The 24011-nt window shown below is 40.5% G+C and overlaps 3 protein-coding genes across 3 annotated transcripts in view; all 3 read right to left on the reverse strand.

Moving 5' to 3' along the window:
• Positions 1–1888: 1888 nt before the first annotated feature.
• On the reverse strand, positions 1889–4050 carry LOC113656364 (H-2 class I histocompatibility antigen, alpha chain-like). Its single transcript, XM_047819496.1, has 7 exons — positions 3769–4050; positions 3375–3662; positions 3009–3293; positions 2743–2865; positions 2582–2653; positions 2259–2336; positions 1889–1920 (listed from the first exon to the last, which is right to left on the reverse strand). Exons 1-6 carry the CDS (start codon positions 3956–3958, stop codon positions 2260–2262), a joined length of 1035 nt encoding a protein of 344 aa, XP_047675452.1. The 5' UTR covers positions 3959–4050; the 3' UTR covers positions 1889–1920; position 2259.
• The window catches only part of LOC113648183 (major histocompatibility complex class I-related gene protein-like), a 32470-nt gene continuing 10347 nt past the window's right edge, over positions 1889–24011 (reverse strand). Inside the window, exon 8 of the mRNA XM_047819489.1 lies at positions 1889–1923. The gene's annotated coding sequence lies outside the window, so the exon portion shown is untranslated. The remainder of the gene's footprint in view (positions 1924–24011) is intronic.
• LOC113656383 (class I histocompatibility antigen, F10 alpha chain-like) lies at positions 9704–13579 on the reverse strand. Its single transcript, XM_047819497.1, has 5 exons — positions 13296–13579; positions 12902–13189; positions 12516–12809; positions 12230–12358; positions 9704–11299 (listed from the first exon to the last, which is right to left on the reverse strand). The coding sequence occupies exons 1-5, from the start codon at positions 13483–13485 to the stop codon at positions 11268–11270; spliced, it is 933 nt and encodes a 310-aa protein (XP_047675453.1). The 5' UTR covers positions 13486–13579; the 3' UTR covers positions 9704–11267.

Below are 24011 nucleotides of genomic sequence, written 5' to 3' on the forward strand. Positions count from 1 at the left end.
TACATACATTTTATTACATTTACATTTAGCAGACACCCTTATCCAGAGTGACTTACAACTGAGCAACTGAGGGTTAAGGGCCTTGCTCAGGGACCCAGCAGTGGCAGCTTGGTGGACCTGGGGTTTTTTATCAGTTTTATCAGGGTTTTTTATCATTTTATCAGTATCTGTGTTCCCTGGGAATCGACCCCACAACCTTTGCGATGCTAACGTAATGCTCTACCATAATGCACTCATACACTTATATAAAAACTATTTATCATTCAATTATGCATTGTTTGTTCAGTTACAGTTGGGGGGGGGGGGTTTACACCACTGACCAGCGCATTTAAATGCATTAATGGGAATATTAAAGAATGTTATTTAAAAGAGGCTAGCCTTTTTAGGATTGCTTCGCCTTCAGCACCCCTAAAAAGGAGCTCAGCACCACTAAAACTTGGAGTAAGGAATGTTGTTATTCTAAAATTTTTGTTCATCTTTTACAAGGGTAAATAATGTCCAAAACACACTCAGTAGTTTGTGGTTAAAAATGTATGTGTTAAGGATGAAAATGTAAACATCTCCCTTAGCAAATGGTGTCATCCTCTATTTTAGTCCAGCGGGTCGCCGCCGCTGTGGAGTAGCACAGGACCTGGGTGGCTCGTCCATAGTCATAAACGGAGAGAGGTAGCACCGGTTACAATGTTCTTCCACAAGACACAAGCAGTTCTGTCTGTTTATTAACTGCGTGAAACAAAAACAGCAGCGCTACAAATAAACTGCGTACCTGTGTAGTGTGTACGTGTGTCTCTGTTGGTAAAGTTTATCGCTAATTTGTAAATAATTTACAGAAGATAAATTACATTTTGTTGTCCAAGTACCTGTTACTTTGTTCAATGACAATAAAGTTGAATCTAATCTAACCGATCTGATGACTGTTGATACAAAAGGAGGCACATGGAGTTAACGGTCAGGAAAACCAGCTGAGTGAAGAAGGTTTTGTGTTTGTTACAGGGGGCTGTGTGTGTGTGTGTGTCTGTGTGTGTGTCTGTGTCTGTGTGTGTGTGTGTGTGTGTCTGTGTGTCTGTGTGTGTGTCTGTGTGTGTGTCTGTGTGTGTGTCTGTGTGTATGTGTGTCTGTGTGTGTGTCTGTGTCTGTGTCTGTGTGTGAGTGTGTGTGTCTGTGTGTGTGTGTGTGTGTGTGTCTGTGTGTGTGTGTGTCTGTGTGTGTGTGTATGTGTGTGTGTGTGTGTGTGTGTGTGTGTGTGTGTCTGTGTGTGTGTCTGTCTGTGTGTGTCTGTGTGTGTCTGTCTGTGTGTCTGTCTGTGTGTCTGTGTGTGTCTGTCTGTGTGTCTGTGTGTGTGTCTGTCTGTGTGTCTGTCTGTATGTGTCTGTGAGTGTGTGTGTGTCTGTCTGTGTGTGTGAACTCTCACAATTAAGCTGGTGTTCTGGAAAGGTCTCAAAAGAAAGAAAAAAAAATCTGGATTTTGGAGTTAGTCGAATCGATGTTAAAATAGCTAAGTTATTTTTCAATAGACATATTTTTTGTTTTTGTGTGAAAAGAGGGTGGGTGGTGGCTGTGGGGCTCATTGGGTGCTCAGCACCCCTAAAGCTCTGACCCTAGAATCACCCCTGCTTTTAACAGTAATGCATTACTTTTCAGTGTAAGCAATCACAAAGTAATTGAGTTTTGTATTAGTGAATTTTGAATTAAAGTAATTAGTAACTGTAACTAGTTACTTTTTCTTAGTAACTAGCACAACACTGCTGTGGTTAGACGTCTTCCTACTAAACATGCAGGTTTTGTTGTTAAAAGCATGAAATTTGAAATTCGTGCCCAATTCTGTTACCACATTAAATAAAAATAAAATTTAAAATGTAAAAGACAACATGATGGTAAAACTTTTTTGTGGTCATTTGGTCTGAGATCCTTGTCTTCATGCTGCTGTAAAGAAAAAGAGAAACATTACTGACACAAACATGACCATTCATTATAATGCAATTACATTAAATCACATAATAAACAGGAAACGGGGCTGAAGGATTGATCAATTATTATTACATGTTAATAATAATAATTAAAATAATAAATGAATTTAAAATAAGTGCAATTACTGATATGGTGCAGTATGGTTGCTCAGGAACATGACTTCAAATGACAAACCCGCTAAATAAAACCCCCTCCTGTCATGTTACTAATAAACTACAAAGAGTAAACTCTTCTGTCCTGAAGACTTCACCATCAACACATTCAGCTTTAAAATATTAATGCATTACAACCTTAGTTGATGCCATTCTTGTGTCCATTCGCACATTCTTTCTCATGTCCATTCGCATGTCCACTCGCTTCCAGATCAGCTGTAAATACACACAGGTGTACACACATGTAAGTAATAAAATACACCATACTTCCTCTGTTGAGTTTTAAAATGTAGAGCACAATTTTCTCTTCTCGTGCTTCTTATTAGATAAGACTTGATTAGAATAGATTTAACTTTATTTATCATTGTGCAGAATACAGGAACAGGACCAGTGGGACAGCTCGTATACTTACCAGCTGCTTGTTTTTATCCAAACAGAATCATTACACAATGTCCACATACCTGCAGGAGCTGGAATATATGCCACATTTCCATCCACAGCTTGTTGTTCATTTGTTGTTATGTTCAAGAAAGCTGGAGAGATTAAAGTACATGAGGAAGAGAAGAGATTAAATGTATTGATGTCAGGTGAGATATTCCAGAGTTAGAGCAGCAATACTCACCAATATATTTCTTGGAATAAAGAATATAGATGACACAAGCAACCCCAACCAGCACCAACAGAACTCCAATCACTGCTCCAATGCTAACACTCGAAGCTACGGACCAGTCAAAGCAATCTTGTCCTTGCAACAATAAGAATAAGAGCAATGTAAGAGATCACACCTTTTACATTTTCACATTCATTTGTCTTTCTTTACACCACTGTGTTTTTATTGATACGGGCTGTAAGTAGAATAACTCGGCTCAGTAACGATGCTCCACTTACCTTCACCTACAATTATAGGACTCTTCAGAGTGATGTGGTTCACATAACAAGTGTACAGTGGTTTTTCATCCTCCAGGATCTCCACACTCTTCCTCAGCTGGTATGTGCCATCACCATTGGGTCTGACTCCTGAAGATACTACCAGATGTTCAGGCAGGGAAATTGTGGACTTTCTCACCCGCATCTTCACATCTGGAGGGTAGAAACCTGTGGCCAGGCAGGTCAAGGTCAGCTTTTTGCTGTCAGTCACTGATCTCTTTGTAAGTAGATGCACCTCTGGGGGAGCTGGAAGAAGATATAAAGTTCATTTTCCTTCTTAATTTATCAAGATGAATGTGACTCAAGAAAAAACTCCTGGATACTCACAAAATTTTCTCAGTTCTTGTTGTCCATAGTCCATGAACTTGGTGAGCCATTCCACACACTCTTTCTCTAGGTAGCTCTTGGTGTACGTGTTAAGGATGGAGACTTCATCCCATTTCCTTTTGGTCGGCTCAGCAGCCTGAACTGGAGCGATCCACCTCGAGTTTTCATCATCAAAGGAGAGGAACTCAGCACCATCGTAGCTGTACTCATCAATTCCTCTCACAAATTTACTATTTCCATTTTCACCTTCAACCACACAGCCATGTCTCCACTGAAGAACATGAAGGTCTGAAATGGAGACAGTGCAGTAAAGATAAGAACTGTGTGACATTAAGAATCATAAAGAAATGACATCTGACATTTAATGTGTAATGATAAATAAAACTGAACTAACCAGACTTATTGTGTCTCATTCGCTCCATCAGGATGTCCACGTTGACCTTAAACCACTGCTCTTTGCTCTTACGGGACTGAGTTCCTTTATCCCAGTAATCCTTTTCCATCTTCTCCTTCATCCAGTCCTGTTTAGGAACCTTAACCTGAGTCTCACTGCTGTAGTAGTCGAGTTCTCGGTCATCGAGCATGCCCAGTGCGGTGAACTCATAGATTCCAGTCAGCTTGAGAGGTTTAGACAGAGCCGTGTAGGTGTAAAACAGTGAGTGTTCACCTGGAGGAGAGGGAATAGAAAGTTATCTTACCAACTTTCTCTTTTGTTTGAGACCAAATCCTGTCCTACTTCTATTATCTTTATGTTGTTCACATGCAGCTGAAATACAATGCAAGTAGGTTTAGATGTTCTACATTAGATGTTCTACATCTACATTAAAGGTGGAGTGCACGATGTTTCAAAAATGCTTCACAAAAAGAGTCGGGCCGACTAACAAGACAAACGTGTATCCAATGAGCATAAATGGGCGTGTCTTGTCAATATGCAGTGAAGACAGTGTTTAGTGCGGATGTGTGACATTAGCCGAAAGCGATTTAAAACATTCACATTGTGGATACCTGCCGTTACTTTTGCCTCGGGTTCTAGGTGTTGAACGTAGTCTTCCGCGTGAAATGAGCTAAACCTTTCACAGTACAACACACAGTACTACAAAAACACATTTGTATTACCATAGTATTACTCATTGTGTTCATTTATTTATAAAATATCCCCTCGGCCAGCTGCCCCAGCAGGTTCCACCATAATAGTTGCCTAGGTTACGTATGTATGTGTGGGGCGAAGCTATCAAAACAGGGGTGACACCCATATGGGTTAGGGGTGTGTTTGTTTTGGTTATTTCACTGGATATCATCTGGTTTCTGATTGTCTTTGGTCATGTTTCTGATGTCCATCTAGTGCACTTTTTAATGAATGTTCATACACAATGTCATCATTGTTATTACTGAATAACTGAAAGCTATGACAACAATTCGTTCATTATTTTTTAAGAAAACACTGAAACAACACAAGCATTGTACACTGGTGTTTAACCTGTTGGATATTAACAGACACAGCCCTGCCTCTCTCCCTGATCTCAGTGCAGCTTCCTCCATTACTACAAATATAATCTGTGCTGAATGTGAGATGAACCCTTTCAGTGTAAGTTTGACTTACATTCAACACCAAAAATGCCACTGAAATATTCAGGCTGAAAATAAACAGTTATCAACTGATAACTTCACTCAAAGTCCCATACTATTTTATTACTATCTGTTCACATTTTTTATTACATTTAATCATTTTTGTTCTGATTTGTTTTTATTTGATGTCTTTGTTTCTAACGCAGGGTGAAGATGAGTTGTTTAAATTCATTTACATGCATCACTTATTATGGGAAAATGGGTACAAAAAGTGGCCGTTAAACCGGAAATCTTTTGCACAGACGACACAGGACACAGGAAACACCCTCTCTACTTTTAACACACTGTTTTCATGAGAATGTAGAACTGAGATGAGATCCTTCATCATGAGATGACAGATGTTCCTAATAAAGTGAACACTAAGTGTATTTTAGTGAGGCTTTAAGTTTATACACCAGTTTTAGTAGCAGCATTTAATATACATAAAATATCATAAAACTGTCATATATAAATGTCAATATATTCAATAAATAAAGAGAAACAAATAGAAATAAATACAATTATCAGCAGCACCATGAGAACCACTGGCCTAGACTATTTGTTCTGTGCAGGTGTTGTCAGTGAACCGGGGCCCCCTGGCACAATCTTAGGGACCCCAGTTTGAGAGCCCCGATTCACTGACAACACCTGCTCAGAACAAGTAGTCTAGGCCAGTGGTTCTCAAACTGGGGGCCCTGAGATGGTGCCATGGGGCCCCGGTTCACTGACAACACCTGCTGAGAACAAGTAGCCTTGGTTTTAGTGCTTCCACATTCTGATGCTGATGCCGAGAGGGTATTTTCGATGGTCAGTTTGAACAAAACCTCAAGTGTGTGTGTGTGTGTGTGTGTGTGTGTGTGTGTGTGTGTGTGTGTGTGTGTGTTGCCTTTCTAAGAGTGTGTGTGGTGTCTGTCTTTGTAACTGTCTATGTTTGTGTAAAATCAAAATCAAATAAAATTTTATTTGTCACATACACATGCATACAGGGTACAATATGCAGTGAAATGCTTTATGCAACTGTCCGGTATAAGGATAAAATGGGGGGGGGGGGGGCATAGAACAATGGGGATGGAGAGAGAGGTCCAGTGCTAGATCCTGGGAGTCTCCTGGATTAAACTCCAAATGGCCTGCAGGAAGAAGCTTTTCCTCATCCTCTCTGTGTTTGCTTTCAGGGAGCGGAAGCGTTTCCCTGAACGCAACAAAGAAAAGAGCCCATTATTGGGATGCTGAGATCTTTTGCAATCTTCCTGGCTCTGGTCCGGCACAGCGTGCTGTAGATGTCCTGCTCAGTGTGGATGGTATGTTCAGCTGACCACACCACCCTCTGGAGGACTCGCCTGTGCTGCATGGTGCTGTTCCCGAACCAGGAAGTGATGCTACCCGTCAGGACGTGTGTGTGTGTGTGTGTGTGTGTGTGTGTGTGTGTGTGTACACCTCCAGGGCTGGGGCTCGATTCCTGCCTGCAAAACGTGTGTGGAATTTGCATAATCTCCCCGTGCCTCTGGGTTTCCTTCAGGTTTCCTCCCCCAGTCCAAAGGAATGCACTGTAGGTTAATTATTTTCTAAAATGTTTGTGGTGTGTGAATGTGTGTGATCGTTCCCTGCAATGGACTGGAAGCCTGTCCAGGTGTACCCTGAAATGTGCCCTGAGCTATCTCAAGTCAAGTCACGAAGATTTTATTCTCATTTCAACCATGTATGTGTGTGTGTGTGTGTGTGTGTGTGTGTGTGTGTGTGTGTGTGTGTGTGTGTGTTCACTATCAATCAGTAGTGATCTTTGTGTGTTTATTGTGCTCGGTACAGTTCAATTCAGTTATTAAGGCGTCAGATGGCTTGTGGAAAGAAACTGTTATACAGTCTGGTCGTATTCCCGAATGCTACGGTACCATTTTTCCAGACGGCAGGAAGGTGAAGTGTGTGTGAGGGATGTGTGGGGTGAAGAGTGTGTGTGAGGGAAGTGTGGGGTGAAGAGTGTGTGTGAAGGGTATGTGAAGTCCACAATGCTTTTGGCTTTGCAGATGCAGTGTGTTTTGTACATGTCCATGATAGAGGGAAGAGAGACTCCAATGATCTTCTCAGCTCTTCTCACTATCCACTGCAGGGTCTGAGATGATGCTATTCCCAAATGTAAGAATTTGATACGCTGCTGGCCTTTCTTGGTTATGGAGCTGGTGATAAGTGACTTTGGTGCTCTTGACGATCTCTACCGATGATCCGTCGATGTTCAACAGAGAGCGGACACTCTGTGCTCTCCTGAAGTCAACAACCATCTCTTTGGTTTTATCAACATTTAGAGACAGGTTGTTGGCTCTACACCAGGCAGTTAGTTGTTGCACATTCTCTCTGTATGCTGACTCGTGAGCTTGATGATATGGTTTCATCTGTGCATTGTTACACAGTCATGAGTAGCAAAGTAAACAGTAGTGGACTGAGCACGTAGCCTTGATGTGTGCGGAGGTGCTGGAGATGCTGTTCCCGATTCTGACATAAAGTCAGGAAGTCCAGGACCCAGTTGCAGAGGGAGGTCTTTAGTTCCAGCAGGCTCAGCTTCCCAATCAGGTGCTGAGGGATGATTGTGTTGAATTCTGAACTAAAGTCTATGAACAGCATTCGTTCATAAGTGTCTTTATTTTCCAGGTGGGTGAGGGCTAAATGAAGGGCCGTGGCAATGGCATTGTCCCTGGAGCGGTTTGAACGATACACAAACTGTAGGGGGTCCAGTGAGGGTGGTAACTGGGTTTCGATGTGCCTTATGACGAGCTACTCTAAGCACTTCATTACAATGGGTTTGAGTGTGACAGGATGATAGTCATTGAGGCAGGACACTGTAGACTTATTTGGGACAGGGACGATGGTGGTTGTTTTGATTTACTTAGGAACAACAGTTGAAGATGTCAGTAAATACAATCGCTAGCAAACAAGATCCAGCGTGTTTTCTCCTCTCGTTGCAAAGTCCACATACTGATGGAATTTAGTAAGCACTGATTTGAGACAGTGCAGTAAAGTTAAGAACTGTGTGACATTAAGAATCATAAAGAAATGACATCTGACATTTAATGAGTAATGATAAATAAAACTGAACTAACCAGACTTATTGTGTCTCATTCGCTCCATCAGGATGTCCACGTTGACCTACACAACTACACAGAACAATATAGGTCAGGATTCAGAGGCCACACTGTGAGATGTTACCTCTATGGTACAGAATTGGCGACGAGTTTTGGCTCGACAACCACAGATGCAACAAAAAGACCTGAATGGACAAGAAACGGAAAGGAATATTCACGGAAAGAGCGTGTGAGTTACATTGAACAGAAAGATAAGCCAATTAATGTCTAAAGTGAAACTGCAAACCAGCAAAAATGTCAATGATTGGAACCATCACCGCATTTGATAGTAATGCTGAGGATTGGGGAACTTATGTGGAAAGAGTGGAGCTACTGTATTCTGTGAGGCCAATGCCATTGAAAATAATAAGAAAGTGGCTGTTTTGCTGAGCGTGATGGGAGCAAAGACTTCGTAGTCTGTTAACCCCTGAAAAGCCAGCGGATAAATCGTTCCAGCAAGTAGTGGACATTTTAAATGAACGTTTGAGCCCCAAAACATTAGTAATTGCGGAAAGATTCAGATTCCACAAGCGGAACCAAGCTAAAGGAGAAAGTGTTTCCGAATACATAGCTGAGTTACGCCGATTGTCAGAGCATTGTCAATTCGGAGCTGGACTGGCAGATGCATTAAGAGACAGACTTGTTTGTGGAATGCATAATGAAAGTACACAAAAAAGACGGCTGACAGAAAAAGATTTGACACTCGATCGTGCATTGAACATCGCAATATCCATGGAGACTGGAGCAAAAGATGCATTAGAATTGCAACAAAAATCAATAGAATGTGCAACAAATAAACTGGCACTGAAATCGGAAAAAAAAAACAAATGCTATCGCTGGGGAAAAATGTCTCATGATGCAAATGACTGCTGGTTCAAGGATAAAGAGTGTAGAAGATGCCATAAAAGGGGGCACATCGCGAGAGTATGCTAAATGGATAAACAGAAGGTACATAAAGACAGAATGTACAAAGTGAAACGTAAATCTGCCACGGTACATCAAGTAACTGAAAATGAAGCGAACACAAGTTCAGATACTGATGATCTCTCATGCCTGGAACTGTACAGTGTTAAAGAGACAGATCGAAGAGTTATTTGGCTTACGCCAGAAGTGTCAGGTGTTAAACTCAAAATGGAGTTAGACATTGGATCTGCCTTATCGGTCATCTCAGCAGCTGATTACAAATGACTGTTTTCAACTCTGCAACAGACATCAGTGATATTAAAGACTTATACTGGTGAAAAGTGTCTCCAAAAGGAAAATTACCAGTAACTGTGAATTACAAAGAAAATCAGCAACAGCTCAACCTGTATGTACTGGAAAATGGAGGGCCTGCATTGTTCGGACGCGAATGGCTGAGGAAAATACCTCTGGACAGGCAGACACTAATTTGTGTGTGTGACAACATTAAATACTGAATCATTTTACCATAAAAACATAGTCATGTAGTCACACCATCACACCACCCTGTCAGTATTTCACCAGAACAGCACCACACACTCATTTCCTCTTTATTTTCAGAATTGTAAACGATTTTTTTAAATATATGACCTCGATTAGAACTCTATTGAATTTCCTTTATTACTACAGTGTAACAGAATAAACGTGAACAAAATATTATTTCAGAAAAATATTTAATAATCATTTTACCAAAGCTACATTTTACACACCAGAAACCCAAAATATCATTACATAGATAAAGTATTCTGTCCCAAAAACAAACTTAAAACTTATCTAAAGAAAGTACAAATAAAATATTTCACTTTTATTATAAATCAGAAATTATGAATTGTTACACAGTGAAGTAAAGTATAAAGTGAAAAGTAAACGTCGGACCTCAGCAGTCAGCTAACAAGGACCAACCTCACACGAGTTGCTAGTATAAAGTCAACATTAGATTAAAATAGAGAAATCAGATCGATTTTTATTTCATTACTACAGAAATAGAAGCTCTGATTATTTGGACAGAAAAAGCAAAGTCTATTCTATTCATTATGTTTTCACCTTCAGCCATGAAGATGAAGACAGCGAGCAGCAAGGAGTGTGTGAATATGTGTTTGATTATAACTTACTCCAATCCCACAGACTTGCTTTATCTTGCGTCTCCTTTCTAAAGCTTTCACAGCATAAGCAATGCGTTAAACTTGTAATTAATGCTTAATTTGTAATGACTACAGGGGATGTGGCAGCTCAGAGGTTAAGGTTGTTAGGCTATCAATCAGATGGTCCCGAGTTCAAATCCCAGGTCCACTAAGCCCCCGCTGGGCCCCTGAGCAAGGCCCTTAACACTCAGTTTTATAAAATTAGATAAATGTATGTTGTTATGGAAGAGGTTGTCTGTCAAATACCATAAACGTGTCATGTTCTTCTCTACCTGAATGTTTTATAACAATTTATTCTGACATTTCTAACTTTTCTTACAGCACTCAGCAGTGACCTCTTTTTCTTCTCCTGAGGCTGATAAATCCAGTGTTATTGGGATATTTAAAAAGAGATCAGCTTTTAGCTTATTTACATAAAAACAGTTTTGCTAAATTGATTAAAAGTGCTTATTATTACAGGCTGTGTTTTTTAAGCTGTAAAGAAAGTGCTTTCTTGTAAAGAGCCTGGAAAACGTCTGATACCTTCAGTAATGATCAGAGCTGAGGGGAAAAAGATCTACAGGTTTGTAATAGATTAGTAGATGTTTATGTTTGAAGGTTTGATTCAATTAATGATCAGACTTGAGCATCAAACTCTTTATCCACAGGATTTATGTAAAGTTTACACATTCTCTCCACCTCCACCTAAAAGAAATATAAATGATATTCATTATTAAATAGATAAATAAATATGACTGTAAAAGATTTTCATTGACGTTTCATTCGAGTGTTAAAAAGAAAACAATAGGTAACAGATCACATCATGTACTCACTGATCTTACAGGTTATAAATGTTTCTGCTGATAAAAACTAATCTTGTGGCTAAAGTGATCATTACATATTACTGACACTGGCTAACTACAAGTAATGTTAAGTAAATGTACAGTGTTAAGCTCTGAGTGTTAAACACTTTGTATGTTAAATGTCCCACATCTCAAACAGCTCTTTATACAGATAGAACATCAGAATCCTTCACATACTATTTTCAAACCAAAATTGTTTATAGATAAATTGATCAGGATTACCAGGATTATTTTGGTTCAGATCCTTGCATCGCCATCACTGCTGCATCCTGATGAGGAATACATAGACAATTAATAATGACATTTATTCTTTCTGCTTCAGTGTCACTGGAGATTCTTACACACTTACTTCATTAATACACCTAAGGCATTTTAAATCTAAAGCTGTTTGTTAAAGATTTGATCAAAATTAGTAGGATTTTTTGATCCAGTGGTCTGTAGGTTATTCACATCTTCCTGGCTGAGCTGTATGGAGTCAAAATAAAGAGTTTGGAACCAAACTACAGTTACAATTATTGTATACTCTAATTTACAGGTTTTTATTTTTATAGTAGACAAGTTCTCTGTACAAGGTAACTGTTACTCACTCCATTAATAAACCTGTCACAAACTGCAGTTTTAAGCTAAAAGTGTTTATTGATTTGAACAATATTACCACAATAATTTGTATTAGAGTGTGGCAGTTATTTTTCTTTAAGGTCCTAATCACCAGTTCATATTTAATGACCAAGCATTAAACAGATTAAAGAAAAAGAACAACTTATAAATATATATGCACATTACTAAATACTGGTCTTTCTATTGTAAAAACGTTTTAATGAACATTTGATGTGATGTGACATGATGTGTTCCACTGTTTGAAGACCAAAGGTTCTAATCTGTATAATTTTACTAAAATATACAAAGAGCACTCTGGTCACATGATCCTGTACTTTCATGGAAAGCTTGTGCTGTTTCTAGGAATCATCTGCACTCAGTAGCTCTGGATCAGCCTACATGCATTATATGCTTTTTGCATTATATGCATTATTTCTGCTTAAAATGCCACCTTGTGTGCTGCCATAGAGCTCATAATATTTCAGTCAATCATTTTCAGAGGACACATACTTAAAACATTTTTAGAGATGCCATTATTGTGAACTGAAATGAATTATGACTGGAATGTGTATAAAACTTCGGCATTATCTGGTTATACTCACTGATTATTCCCGTCTTTATAAGGACGAAGAGAACGACTGCAGCCACAACCAGCATGACAACAGCTACAATCGCTCCCCCAATGATACCACCCTGAATCTTTGGTATAGTACAATCTAGGCATGGGATTTCTTCAAAGAAATAACAAAACAAAAACCTCAATAATGGAACTTCCAGCAGGTACAACAACTTCCCTCCATACCAATAATAAAACTTCTACCAATTACAGCATTAAATGTAAACTATTTCAAAGACATTATATCATAGTATGTAATCCACTATGTTTACCTCCATCTCTACCATCAATGACTATTGGTTTGTCGAGGGTGATGTGGTTTACATAACAATCATAAGACTCTTTTTCCTCCACCAGGATGTCAACACTCTTCCTCTGCTGATATGTTCCATCACCATTGGGTCTCACTCCTGTTGTTGTTACCAGGTGATCAGGTAGAATAGTTCTGCCCTTCCTCAAATACATCTGGATATCTTTAGGGTAGAACCCCGTGGCCAGGCAGGTCAGGGTCAACTTGTTAGTGTCTTTTACACATTTCTTTGCAAATATTTGAACATCTGGTTCAGCTGTAAAGACAGAAACATTTCCAAATATTACTACAGCAGTAAGACTCAGGTCAAGGTTGAAATGATTTCAGTAACAAATCCTAGACACTCACAATGTTTTCTCAGTTCTTCTTGTCCATATCCCATGAACTTCTTGAGCCAGTCCACACACTCTTTCTCCAGGTAGCTCTTGGTGTACGTGTTAAGGATGGACACTTCATCCCATTTCCTTTTGGTCGGCTCAGCAGCCTGAACTGGAGCGATCCACCTCGAGTTTTCATCATCAAAGGAGAGGAACTCAGCACCATCGTAGCTGTACTCATCAATTCCTCTCACATATTTACTATTTCCGTTTTCACCTTCAACCACACAGCCATGTCTCCACTGAAGAACATGAAGGTCTGAAATGGAGACAGTGCAGTAAAGATAAGAACTGTGTGACATTAAGAATCATAAAGAAAGGACATCTGACATTTAATGTGTAATGATGAATAAAACTGAACTAACCAGACTTATTGTGTCTCATTCGCTCCATCAGGATGTCCACGTTGACCTTAAACCACTGCTCTTTGCTCTTACGGGACTGAGTTCCTTTATCCCAGTAATCCTTTTCCATCTTCTCCTTCATCCAGTCCTGTTTAGGAACCTTAACCTGAGTCTCACTGCTGTAGTAGTCGAGTTCTCGGTCATCGAGCATGCCCAGTGCGGTGAACTCATAGATTCCAGTCAGATTGAGAGGTTTAGACAGAGCCGTGTAGGTGTAAAACAGAGAGTGTTCACCTGGAGGAGAGGGAATAGAAAGTTATCTTACCAACTTTTGTTTGAGACCAAATCCTGTCCTACTTCTATTATCTTTATGTTCACATGCAGCTGAAATACAATACAAGCAGGTTTAGATGTTCTACATTAAAAGTGGGTGCACGATGTTTCAAAAATGCTTCATGAAACTTAGCTGGGCCGACTAACAAAACAAACGTGTAGCCAATGAGCAGAAAGGCGCGTGTCTTGTCAATATGCAGTGGAGAGAGTGTTCAGTGCGGATGTCTGACATTAGCCGAAAGCGATTGAAACATTGACATGGCGGATACGTGCCGTTACCTCTGCCTCGGGTTCTAGGTGTTGAACGTTGTGTTCCACATGAAACAGAGCTAAACCTTTCACGCTACAACACACAGTACTACAAAAACACATTTGTATTACCATATTACTCATTGTGTTCATTTATTTATAAAATATCCCCTCGACCAGGGGATATGGGTTAGGAGCGTGTTTGTTTTGGTGAATTCAAACATCGTGCACCCCACCTTTAACGTGCACTGGATATCATCTGGCTTCTGACTGTCTTTGGTCATGTTTCTGATGTCCATCTAGTGCACTTTTTAATGAAAGTTCATACACAATGTCATCATTGTTATTACTGAATAACTGAAAGCTATAACAACAATTTGTTCATTTCTACACAGGATTACAGAGTCACCATATCAAGTGGTGATTATATTATATTATATTATATCATATTATATTATATTGGTGACGTTTTGACACACTAGTACAAACTATCATTTAGAAACACTCCAGTAGTGCAGTCTTTCTTTTTCTTCCTAATAGAAAGTAACATAAACCATTCGACTGCACTTACATCTCACAGTATGGATTCTCCACTCCTTCATTGTCACATTTCTCAACTGTAGCAGCAGAAGAGATTTTACAACTCATCCAGTCTTCCAATACTACCACCTGCCCATTGGATCCACTCTTTTCCACTATGCTTGAGACCATCTTGCAAGACCTCTTGCCCTTCATTTCCACTATCATCAATAGATCCATAGCATCTGGTCAGGTACCAACTACTTTCAAGAGAGCAAGGGTTATTCCCATCCTAAAGAAACCTGCTCTGGATCCATCAGACATCAGTAACTACAGACCGGTATCACTTCTCTTGTTTCTTTCAAAAATTCTGTAAGCATTGTGTATAATCAACTGTCTGTCTATCTCTCACAGAACAACCTCCAAGACCCCAACCAGTCTGGCTTTAAAGCAGCTCATTCCACAGAGACAGCCCTTTTGGATGTCTCTGAGAAACTACATGCTGCTAGATCAGCCAAACTGTCATCCATCCTTATCCTCCTTGACCTTTCCGCAGCGTTTGATACAGTCAACCACAAGACTCTCTTATCCACCCTCAGGAGTCTTGGGATTTGCGGATCAGCTTGGGAATGGTTCGCTTCCTACCTGGAAGGACGCTCATATCAGGTAACATGGAGGGGAGTGAAATCTGCTCCAAATAGACTCTTCACTGGTGTCCCACAGGGTCAGTACTTGGTCCTCTTCTTTTCTACCTGTATACTCACTCTCCTGGTGAAGTTATTTCCACATATGTGTTCTCTTACCACTGCTATGCTGATGATACACAACTTATCTTCTCTTTCCCACCCTCAGATACCACAGCTTCTGATCGGATCTAAGCATGTCTGGCAGAAATATCATCATGGATGACTGCTCATCAGTTAAAGCTCAATCCTAGCAAAACTGAACTGCTGTTCATCCCAGGTGATTCATCCCCAGGTAATGATCTTACTATATCCCTGCACAATGATCTGATCTCTCCTTCAGCCACAGCTCGCAACCTTGGGGTTACCATGGGGAATCAACTGTCCTTTTCCCCTTATATAGCTAATGTAACTCGCTCATGTCGCTTTTTTCTCTACAACATTAGAAGGATTCGGCCATTTTTGTCCACACAGACTGCTCAAGTACTTGTTCAGTCTCTTGTCATTTCTAGACTGGATTACTGTAATGCACTGCTGGCGGGTCTACCTATGAATGCCATTCCTCCTCTGCAAATGATCCAAAATGCAGCTGCACGGCTTGTGTTACACCTGCCTAAGTTCTCCACACCACCCCACTGCTGTGATCCCTCCACTGGCTTCCGGTAGCTGCACACATCAGATTCAAAACACTGATGCTGGCCTACAAAGCCAAAAATGGACCAGCTCCTTCTTACCTCAAAGCCCTCATCACTCTTTTGTCAGGCATACACATAATACGTCCCATAATACTGTGCACTATTATATCAGACTTGCAAATATTATGAACAGCAGATATGTTAATCCCTCTCCACTGCTTCTCTCTTTCTACCCATCCTGAGGCATCCAGAAATTGTACCAGACCTGATCGTCTTTTGGACCACTGAGATGAAGCCGACCCAGCGAATCCTGAGACATGTAGAGATCTACCAGCTACACTTAGACTCTGCTATACTAAAAAGATGTGAACTCTGTGTGATCTTTTGCATCTATACAACATCTGTTTGACTACAAGACTCTTCTCTGTTCTGGCACCAAGGTGGTGGAATGAACTTCCCCTAGTGGTCCGGACCGCTGAGACACTGGATATTTTCTAACGGCACTTGAAGACCTACTTATTCAGGAAACACTTCTTACTAGCACTTCTTTCCCTATCTTTTGCATTAAAAAAAAACAAAAAACAAAACTTTGACACTTTTTCATTGTAACTTTGAACAAATGTTTTAACTCATGGTATCTTAAGTACGTAACCTAGTGAACCAGGATTAATGTATTCAATGACAGAGATTTAAACACTTATGTACGTCACTCTGGATAACGGCGTCTGCTAAATGTTGTTGTCATGAACGCAGGATAAAAACAGACCCAAACACAGGATAGCAAAACAAACAGGGTTTAATAACAAAGGAAACACAAAACGCGACACGGACTGAAGACAGGACAAAGACAACAGTAGATTCCGCGCTGCACAAGGCAATGTGGCACAGTTAAATAGAAAGGGTAATCACAAAAGGAAACAGGTGTGTAGACAGGGAGGAGCAGACGAAGGCGGGGCAACATAAACAGATGCACATGGCCAAAGTCCTGACAGCTGTAAATGTAAATTCCATATGAATGTAGGGCAGAGCGACTGATCTACAGCACTGTTAAAAAGTTTTTGCCTCTTCCTGATCTCCTCTATTTCTTTATTATTATTTTTTAAGAAAACACTGAAACAACACAAGCATTGTACACTGGTGTTTAACCTGTTGGATATTAACAGACACAGCCCTGCCTCTCTCCCTGATCTCAGTGCAGCTTCCTCCATTACTACAAATATAATCTGTGCTGAATGTGAGATGAACCCTTTCAGTGTAAGTTTGACTTACATTCAACACCAAAAATGCCACTGAAATATTCAGGCTGAAAATAAACAAAAATAGAAAAAAGACGACCCAAAAAGAAGTAATAAAAATAAATAATGTTACTTGTTATTCTCTGTAACTGAGAATCTGACTGAACTGACAAACTCAACCGTTCTCTAGCAGTTCTGTTTGAGACTCAGGGTTCAGTAGACTTGTTGGCTCGAGGCTGGTTTATTCTGATCTAATGTGATTCCTACACTGGAAATGTTTTCTTTACTTTGGACAAATGATTAAGCATCATTATTCTATCAGCTGATAACTTTCTCAAATTTCCATACTATTTTATTACTAATAACATTTTCACTCTGGAACAAAGTGAATCTGTTCACATTTTTTGATTACATTTAATCATTTTTGTTTTGATTTGATTTCTTTGTTTCTAATTCTTGATGTGGCTGATATTGTGCTTTCTGATATTATGATCTCAGATCATAAGCCTATATTATTCTCCCTGTCTCTTCCAGTCATCTCTCACTTTTCCAATACGTCTGAAAATATTTCACGTTTTTATTCTCCACAGTTTAGCACCAATTTTAACTCGTATTTTGCCAAATGCTGCTCACAGTTGCTCCTGGAGCAGCCAGTACCTGACTTGGATGCTGACCAACATCTTGGCCTCTTAAATTCTGCCTGGCTTGAGACTGCAAATGCAACTGCTCCTCTCAAACCTTACAAGAAAAAATTTAAATCTGAAGTTTAGCAAAACGCTGAGACTCGTCTGCAAAGACAACTTTGCAGAAAGGCACAACATAAATGGAAAAAGGACAGGCTGCATGTTTCTCCTCAGATATTTAGAGACTCTCTTACATCTTACCTGACTTTAGCCAAATCTGTATTTCTCTAATTTAATTGAAAGAAACCACTCTAAACCTAAGGTTTTGTTTTCTTCTCTATTCTCATTATACATGCTACCCCTGGGCTCTATTCTCCAGAAACATGGTGTATCCTTTCATTTCTATGCTGATGATGCCCAAATCTACTTACCAATTAGGAAAAATAATCCTTCAGCAATCTCATCTCTTCTAAAATGTTTAGAAGAGGTTAAATTATGTCTGGCACAAAAGTTCCTGTTTTTAAATGAAGAAAAGACTGAGGTAATAATGTTTAGCCAAAATGAGAACTCTCAGACCTCAAGCATCAACCTAGGGAGTTTATCTGTTTTTAGATCTTCACGGGTGCAGAATCTTGGCATCTTTATTGATCAGCGCTTAAAATTTGACAAACACATCTTGTCTGTTATTGGGTCTAGCTTTTACCAAGTGCGGATTCTCTCCAAAATTAAACACTTTCTTACCCCTAAGACCTTAGAAATGGCTGTTCATGCGTTTGTAACTTCTTGCTTAGATTACTGTAACTCTTTATGTAGCGGATTTCACCCAGCACCACAAATGACACACCGACTCCAGGCTCTTTGGTGAACCACGTCTGCAGTTTATTAAACAAAAGACACGGGATCACACACACATCCTCTCACCAACAGTCTGTCTGACTCTCTTCAGTCACATGTAGAACTGAGAGTCCTGAATAAAGTCCACCTGATAGTCTCTTACATTTCTTACACAAATATACATAAAAATGATAGAAAATAAAATTAACTCAACATGTACACTTTTCCTTTACATTACACATGAAACACACTTATCAGACAATATTTAGCCAATTTCACTCAATTATGTGATCGTATAGTGGTTTGTGGTTTACATACCTGCAGTTTATTAAACAAAAGACACGGGATCACACACACATCCTCTCACCAACAGTCTGTCTGAAGGATGTGAGACAAACAGATTCATCCCTGTCCTCCATTAACACAGTAACTGCATACTTAAATTCTGGGTCTCAGTTGGCTAAATATACAAAATACACGACTTAAATAAAATTTACAAACACCCAATTAAAGTAAAATAAACAACATAACATACCTACAGACACAATTCATCAAAACTTTGTATTTAAAACGAATATTAAAAGGAAAAACCTCGCACTCAATTTCCATGCGGGCGGCAACATTAAACAAACAAATTAAGGCCGTTCATTTCTAAAACTTGAAATGCGTCTAACTTCTCATAGAAAATCAAAAATATAAACTCAATCCATCTTTCTAACACTTCTAACTTTAATATCAACTAATATTTTTAACTATTTTTATATTTGTATTACTCGTTGTACAGAGATGCAACAAAACCAACCTGACTCTCTGACACAATTACTTTTCTTGGGGACAGTTTCTTTGAGGCTCTAGTTTTACTACTTGGGACTTTAAACTTGTGACTACTGTCTGATCTGCTTTCAGAACTGGCTCTACTCTGGACAGTATTCTGTTCTCTTTGAACACTATGACTGGTCACAGACTCTTCAACCATTTCTTCACCAATACTCATTCCATTTGAGTCTGAATTAGGCACACTGCTCCCATCATCTGTATTCTGGCCATCTAGACTGACATCAATATCACAACTGCCACAAGAAAATTCACTGTGGTTGCTTCCGCCATCTACTACTGAAGAATCATGGTCTCTTGTGTAATCTGTTGAAGCCGATGTGTCAATCTCTGTGGCTTGTCTAGTGCTTTGTCCCTGAACAGAATGTGTCTTAACAGGTTGAGATTCTTTTGGGCCTCGGCTCTCCAATATCCAAGCGGCAACCCTGCCACACCTAGATCCTCTTTCAGAACTGAACAGAGACTTGTACTTTTGGTCTTTCACCTCATGTGTTTCTTCCTCAGAAATTGTGGAGAACACTGTAGTGTTGGATTCTGGTTTCTCCAAGGGAAGGAAGTTGACAGGTAAGAGAAAGTTACGGTGAACAACTCTACTTTTCTTTGTAGCTGGGTCTTCTACCCTATAGATGTGCACTGTTGGGTCTTTCCAAGTTATCACATGAACTACAGAGTCCCACACATCAGCTAACTTTCGTTTTCCTCTCTCTTTTTTGTTTACCAGAAGGACACGGTCTCCGATTTCTAAAGGCACACCTCTCGATCTCTTGTTATACTCTCTCGCCTGCTTCCTTTGGGCTGCAGTTGTACTTTCCTGAGCAATTTTTACAGCTTCTCTGAAATCGTTCTGAAGACAGTCCACATACTCATCATAAGTCTGCACCTCATCATTTTTCAGGGCATTTCCAAACATGATATCCACAGGCAGCCTCGGTACCCTGCCAAACATCAAGTAGAAGGGTGCAAACCCTGTAGTTTCATGAGTGGTGCAATTATATGAAAATGTGAGTGTCTGTATCACTTGGGGCCATCTCTCTTTTGATCGTGGCGGCAAAGAACGGATCATGTTCCCCAGAGTACGGTTGAATCTTTCGGTTTGCCCATTACCCATTGGGTGATAGGGTGTAGTATGGGACTTACGGACACCAGAAACCTGTAGCAACTCAGCAATCAGTCTGCTTTCAAAATTTGCTCCTTTGTCAGAATGTATTCTTTGTGGAAAGCCATATACACAGAAAAACTGATTCCACAGCTTCTGAGCTACCACTTTTGCTGTTTGGTTCGGGCAGGGGAACGCATGGGCCAATTTTGTAAAATGGTCCGTTATTACGAGAACATCAACATTCTCTCCATGTCTTCCTTCTGTAGACCAGAAATCGATACACACAAGTTCTAATGGTACGCTTGTCTTGATGGACTCCAGTGGTGCTCTGGCTTCAGGTTCCAGAGTCTTTCCAACGACACAGCGTTTACAGTGTGAAACATACTTTTTGACATCTGTGTCCATTCCAGACCAGAAAAACCTCTGCCGTACTAAGTGAAGAGTCCTACTTTGCCCTTGATGACCGGCGTCATCGTGAGTTCCTTTCAGAGCAGCACTCCGAAGCAAAGGAGGAAGTACTAGTTGGTACCTGACTTTTCCTACCCTATCTTTGGACCTGCGATACAGAACACAGTCTCTGATCACTAGTTTTTCCCCAATGTTTCAGCATTCTCAGTACTGATGTGGTCTCATTGTCTCTCTCTCTTCGTGATGGTCTCCTTTTCCTGTCAACGAAGAATATAACACGTGCAAGAGTGGAATCTGTTCTCTGTTTCACCTGTATTTCCTCCAGTGAAAAGACAGGGAGTGCATCCACACCTCCTTGAATTAAACTGTGAGTGCAGTGAGAAAGCTGAGCACCACGAACTGGTCTGGTGGATTCCCAGTCAAGGCAGGACTCTAAAATAGCTTTCACTCCCTCATTTTCAATCTGGTGCAAACTCCCAGCTTCAACACTCTGAACACTATTCTCACATGTCTGATGGAGTACATTCACTGACAACCGGAAAGCTTCCTGAACTGCTTCGGATGTTACAAGTTGAGCTTTACCCTTAAGAGCTTCACAAACGAGTTTTTGCAAAAGGGCGTCGACTTAACAGATCAGCAGGAACATTCTGGGTGCCAGGTATGTATCTCAGATCAAAATCGAAGGGCGCTAATTTAGACACCCATCTTTGTTCACAGGCATCTAACTTTGGTTTTGACATAATATAGGTCAGAGGATTGTTGTCTGTTAATACCGTGAACTTAGTCCCCTTCAGCCAATGGGCAAACTTATCACAAACTGCCCATTTTAAAGCATAGAACTCTAATCTATGGGCGGGGTAACGGGACTGAGCCCTTGACAGGGACTTACTCGCAAAGGCCACTGGTCTCGGTTTTTTCTCTCCCTCTGGTGTTTGACTCAGAACCGCACCTAATCCATCCATAGATGCATCAGTGGACAACAGGAAAGGTCTCTGAAAGTCTGGATGAGCCAAAGTAACTGTGTTAACAAGTGCATGTTTAATTTTTTCCACAGCCAAATCACACTCTGCAGTCCAGTCCTCAGGTTTCAGACGCTTGGGTTTGACAGCTCTGGGGACAACTTTTCCACCTTTGATCTTTTGTCCAGCGGTCAGTTTATACAGAGGTTTGGCTAACGATGAAAAACTTTCAATGAAATGTGAATAATAGTTTGCCATTCCAAGAAAAGATTTGATTTTTGTGGGTGATGGAGTCTTTCCATCTTCTTCCATTAGCTCCACCATGCTGAACTCACTGATAGCGGACACTTTTGCTGGATCAGTCGTGATGCCACTCTCCGATACAACATGTCCCAGGAACTTGACAGTTTTCCTCAGAAAGTAACATTTCTTTGGGGACAATTTGAGGTTATGATCTTTGAGCCGAGAAAACACCATTTCAAGGCGGTCGAGTGCCTCCTTCTCAGTTTTTCCAAACACCAGCAGGTCATCTAAATAACAGAGGAGGGATAGAAAGTTCTGGTCCCCGAAGATTGCAGTCATCATGCGAGAGAACGTTGCTGGACTGTTGCACAAGCCCTGAGCCATCCGATTGTATTCATATAGCCCTACCGGGGTGGTGCACGCTGTGTACTTACGATCTTCTTCATGGATTGGGATATTATAAAAACCAGATGTTAAATCCATGGTACTGAAATAACAGTTTCCCCCCAAGGACGCAAGAGCATCAGCTTGGTGGGGCAGCGGGTATGCATCTTTTTCGGTTCTTTGATTGAGCCACCTGAAGTCTGTACACACTCGTAATTCTCCAGAGGGTTTCCAGACTAAAACTAAAGGTGAGGCCCATTCGCTGTTGGACTTCCGGATGATACCGCGCTCCTCCATTTCATTTAGTGTCTGTCTTAATTTCTGGTATTGAGCTGGCGGGACTCTCCTATATGGAAGGCGGAAAGGCTTTTCATCTTTTAGGTGTATCCTGTGGACAGTGTTTTTGACCTCACCACAGTCCAGCTTATCACGGGAGAAAGTGTTCTCATACTCCACAATGAGGTCCGCCAATTGTCTTTTCCAGAAATCATTAACTTCACAGGAGTCAATATCGATTTCATTTAGTCCCAACTCTCTCAACTTAACTCTGAAGTCTGTTTGCAATATCTCACTTTCTTTATGGACATTCTGAGGGACTCCTCTTGATTCATGCTGTATGTCCTCTGTTAGCTGTAACTCTTCGAGGGCAAGACACGGATGCACTTGAGCAATCTTTGCATTCCGACGAAGTACAATAGGACGATCCAGCATGTTTATCACCTTCATGGGGATCCATCTGTCACCCCAGAGCGGGCACATAGTACGAGCAATCATGATGTTTCTTGGTGCAGAATGAGAAGAGGAGGGCTCTACCATCACTGTACTCCCAACAGACAGAGGAACCTCTTCTTTTAGCCTTCCCCATTTCAGATGCTCATGCTGTGGCTCCAGTGTCACACACTGTTTTAACATCACAGTGCCAACTCTTTTTGGGATATTATCTCCATGCCAACGGTCCACATTGGAAAGCAGACTGAGAAGGGGATCATGACTGTTTTCCTTAACAGGCTGAGAAATATTCTCCCAGTACCATTTTGTTTTCTTTGCTTCTTGCGTCACGTGTCTTAGAACATTTGAGCCTACGATCATGTCATCATCTTGGCCTGGGACAACTAAAAAGTTTACTGTCATTTTGCATCCAAGCAGATCTACATTTAGTTCGTAGGTACATTTTGTCTTAGCCTTGCTGCCTCCGCATCCAGTGAGTACTTTTGTTGTGGGTTTTCTCTCCTTGTCACAGATAATCTTGTGGTCCTGAAGTGTGCGTTCAGCTGCTTCACTCAATGTACAGGTTACAGATCCACTATCTATAAGGGCTTTGAGTTCTACTTGTCCCTCAACTAGTATTGGAACTTGAAATAGTTCATCCTCGTCACTAACTTTCTTGTAAATATATTGTCGAAATGAGCAGTAACTAGTCTTAAAGGTACTCATTTCTGTTTCACTGTTTACTTTTGGAGTCAGATTGTCAACTACGTTAACATGGACATTAACTGGATTCTCTGGGGGCTTCAGTTTATCAGTGCTCACACTGTTGCCCTTACAGTGTGAGCTTTCTAGTTTAAAGGGCGTTCAGGATCGGAAGAACCTTTGATTGCTTCTGGTTTCACTGGCTTTCGTTTGGGACATTCGAAGCCTCTGTGCCCAGTCTCGTAACATTTGAAACACAGGCCCTCTTTAAAGCAGTGTGTCTTTGTTG

Source organism: Tachysurus fulvidraco, chromosome 10, assembly GCF_022655615.1.
Source record: "Tachysurus fulvidraco isolate hzauxx_2018 chromosome 10, HZAU_PFXX_2.0, whole genome shotgun sequence".
In the NCBI taxonomy this organism is placed as follows: domain Eukaryota; kingdom Metazoa; phylum Chordata; class Actinopteri; order Siluriformes; family Bagridae; genus Tachysurus; species Tachysurus fulvidraco.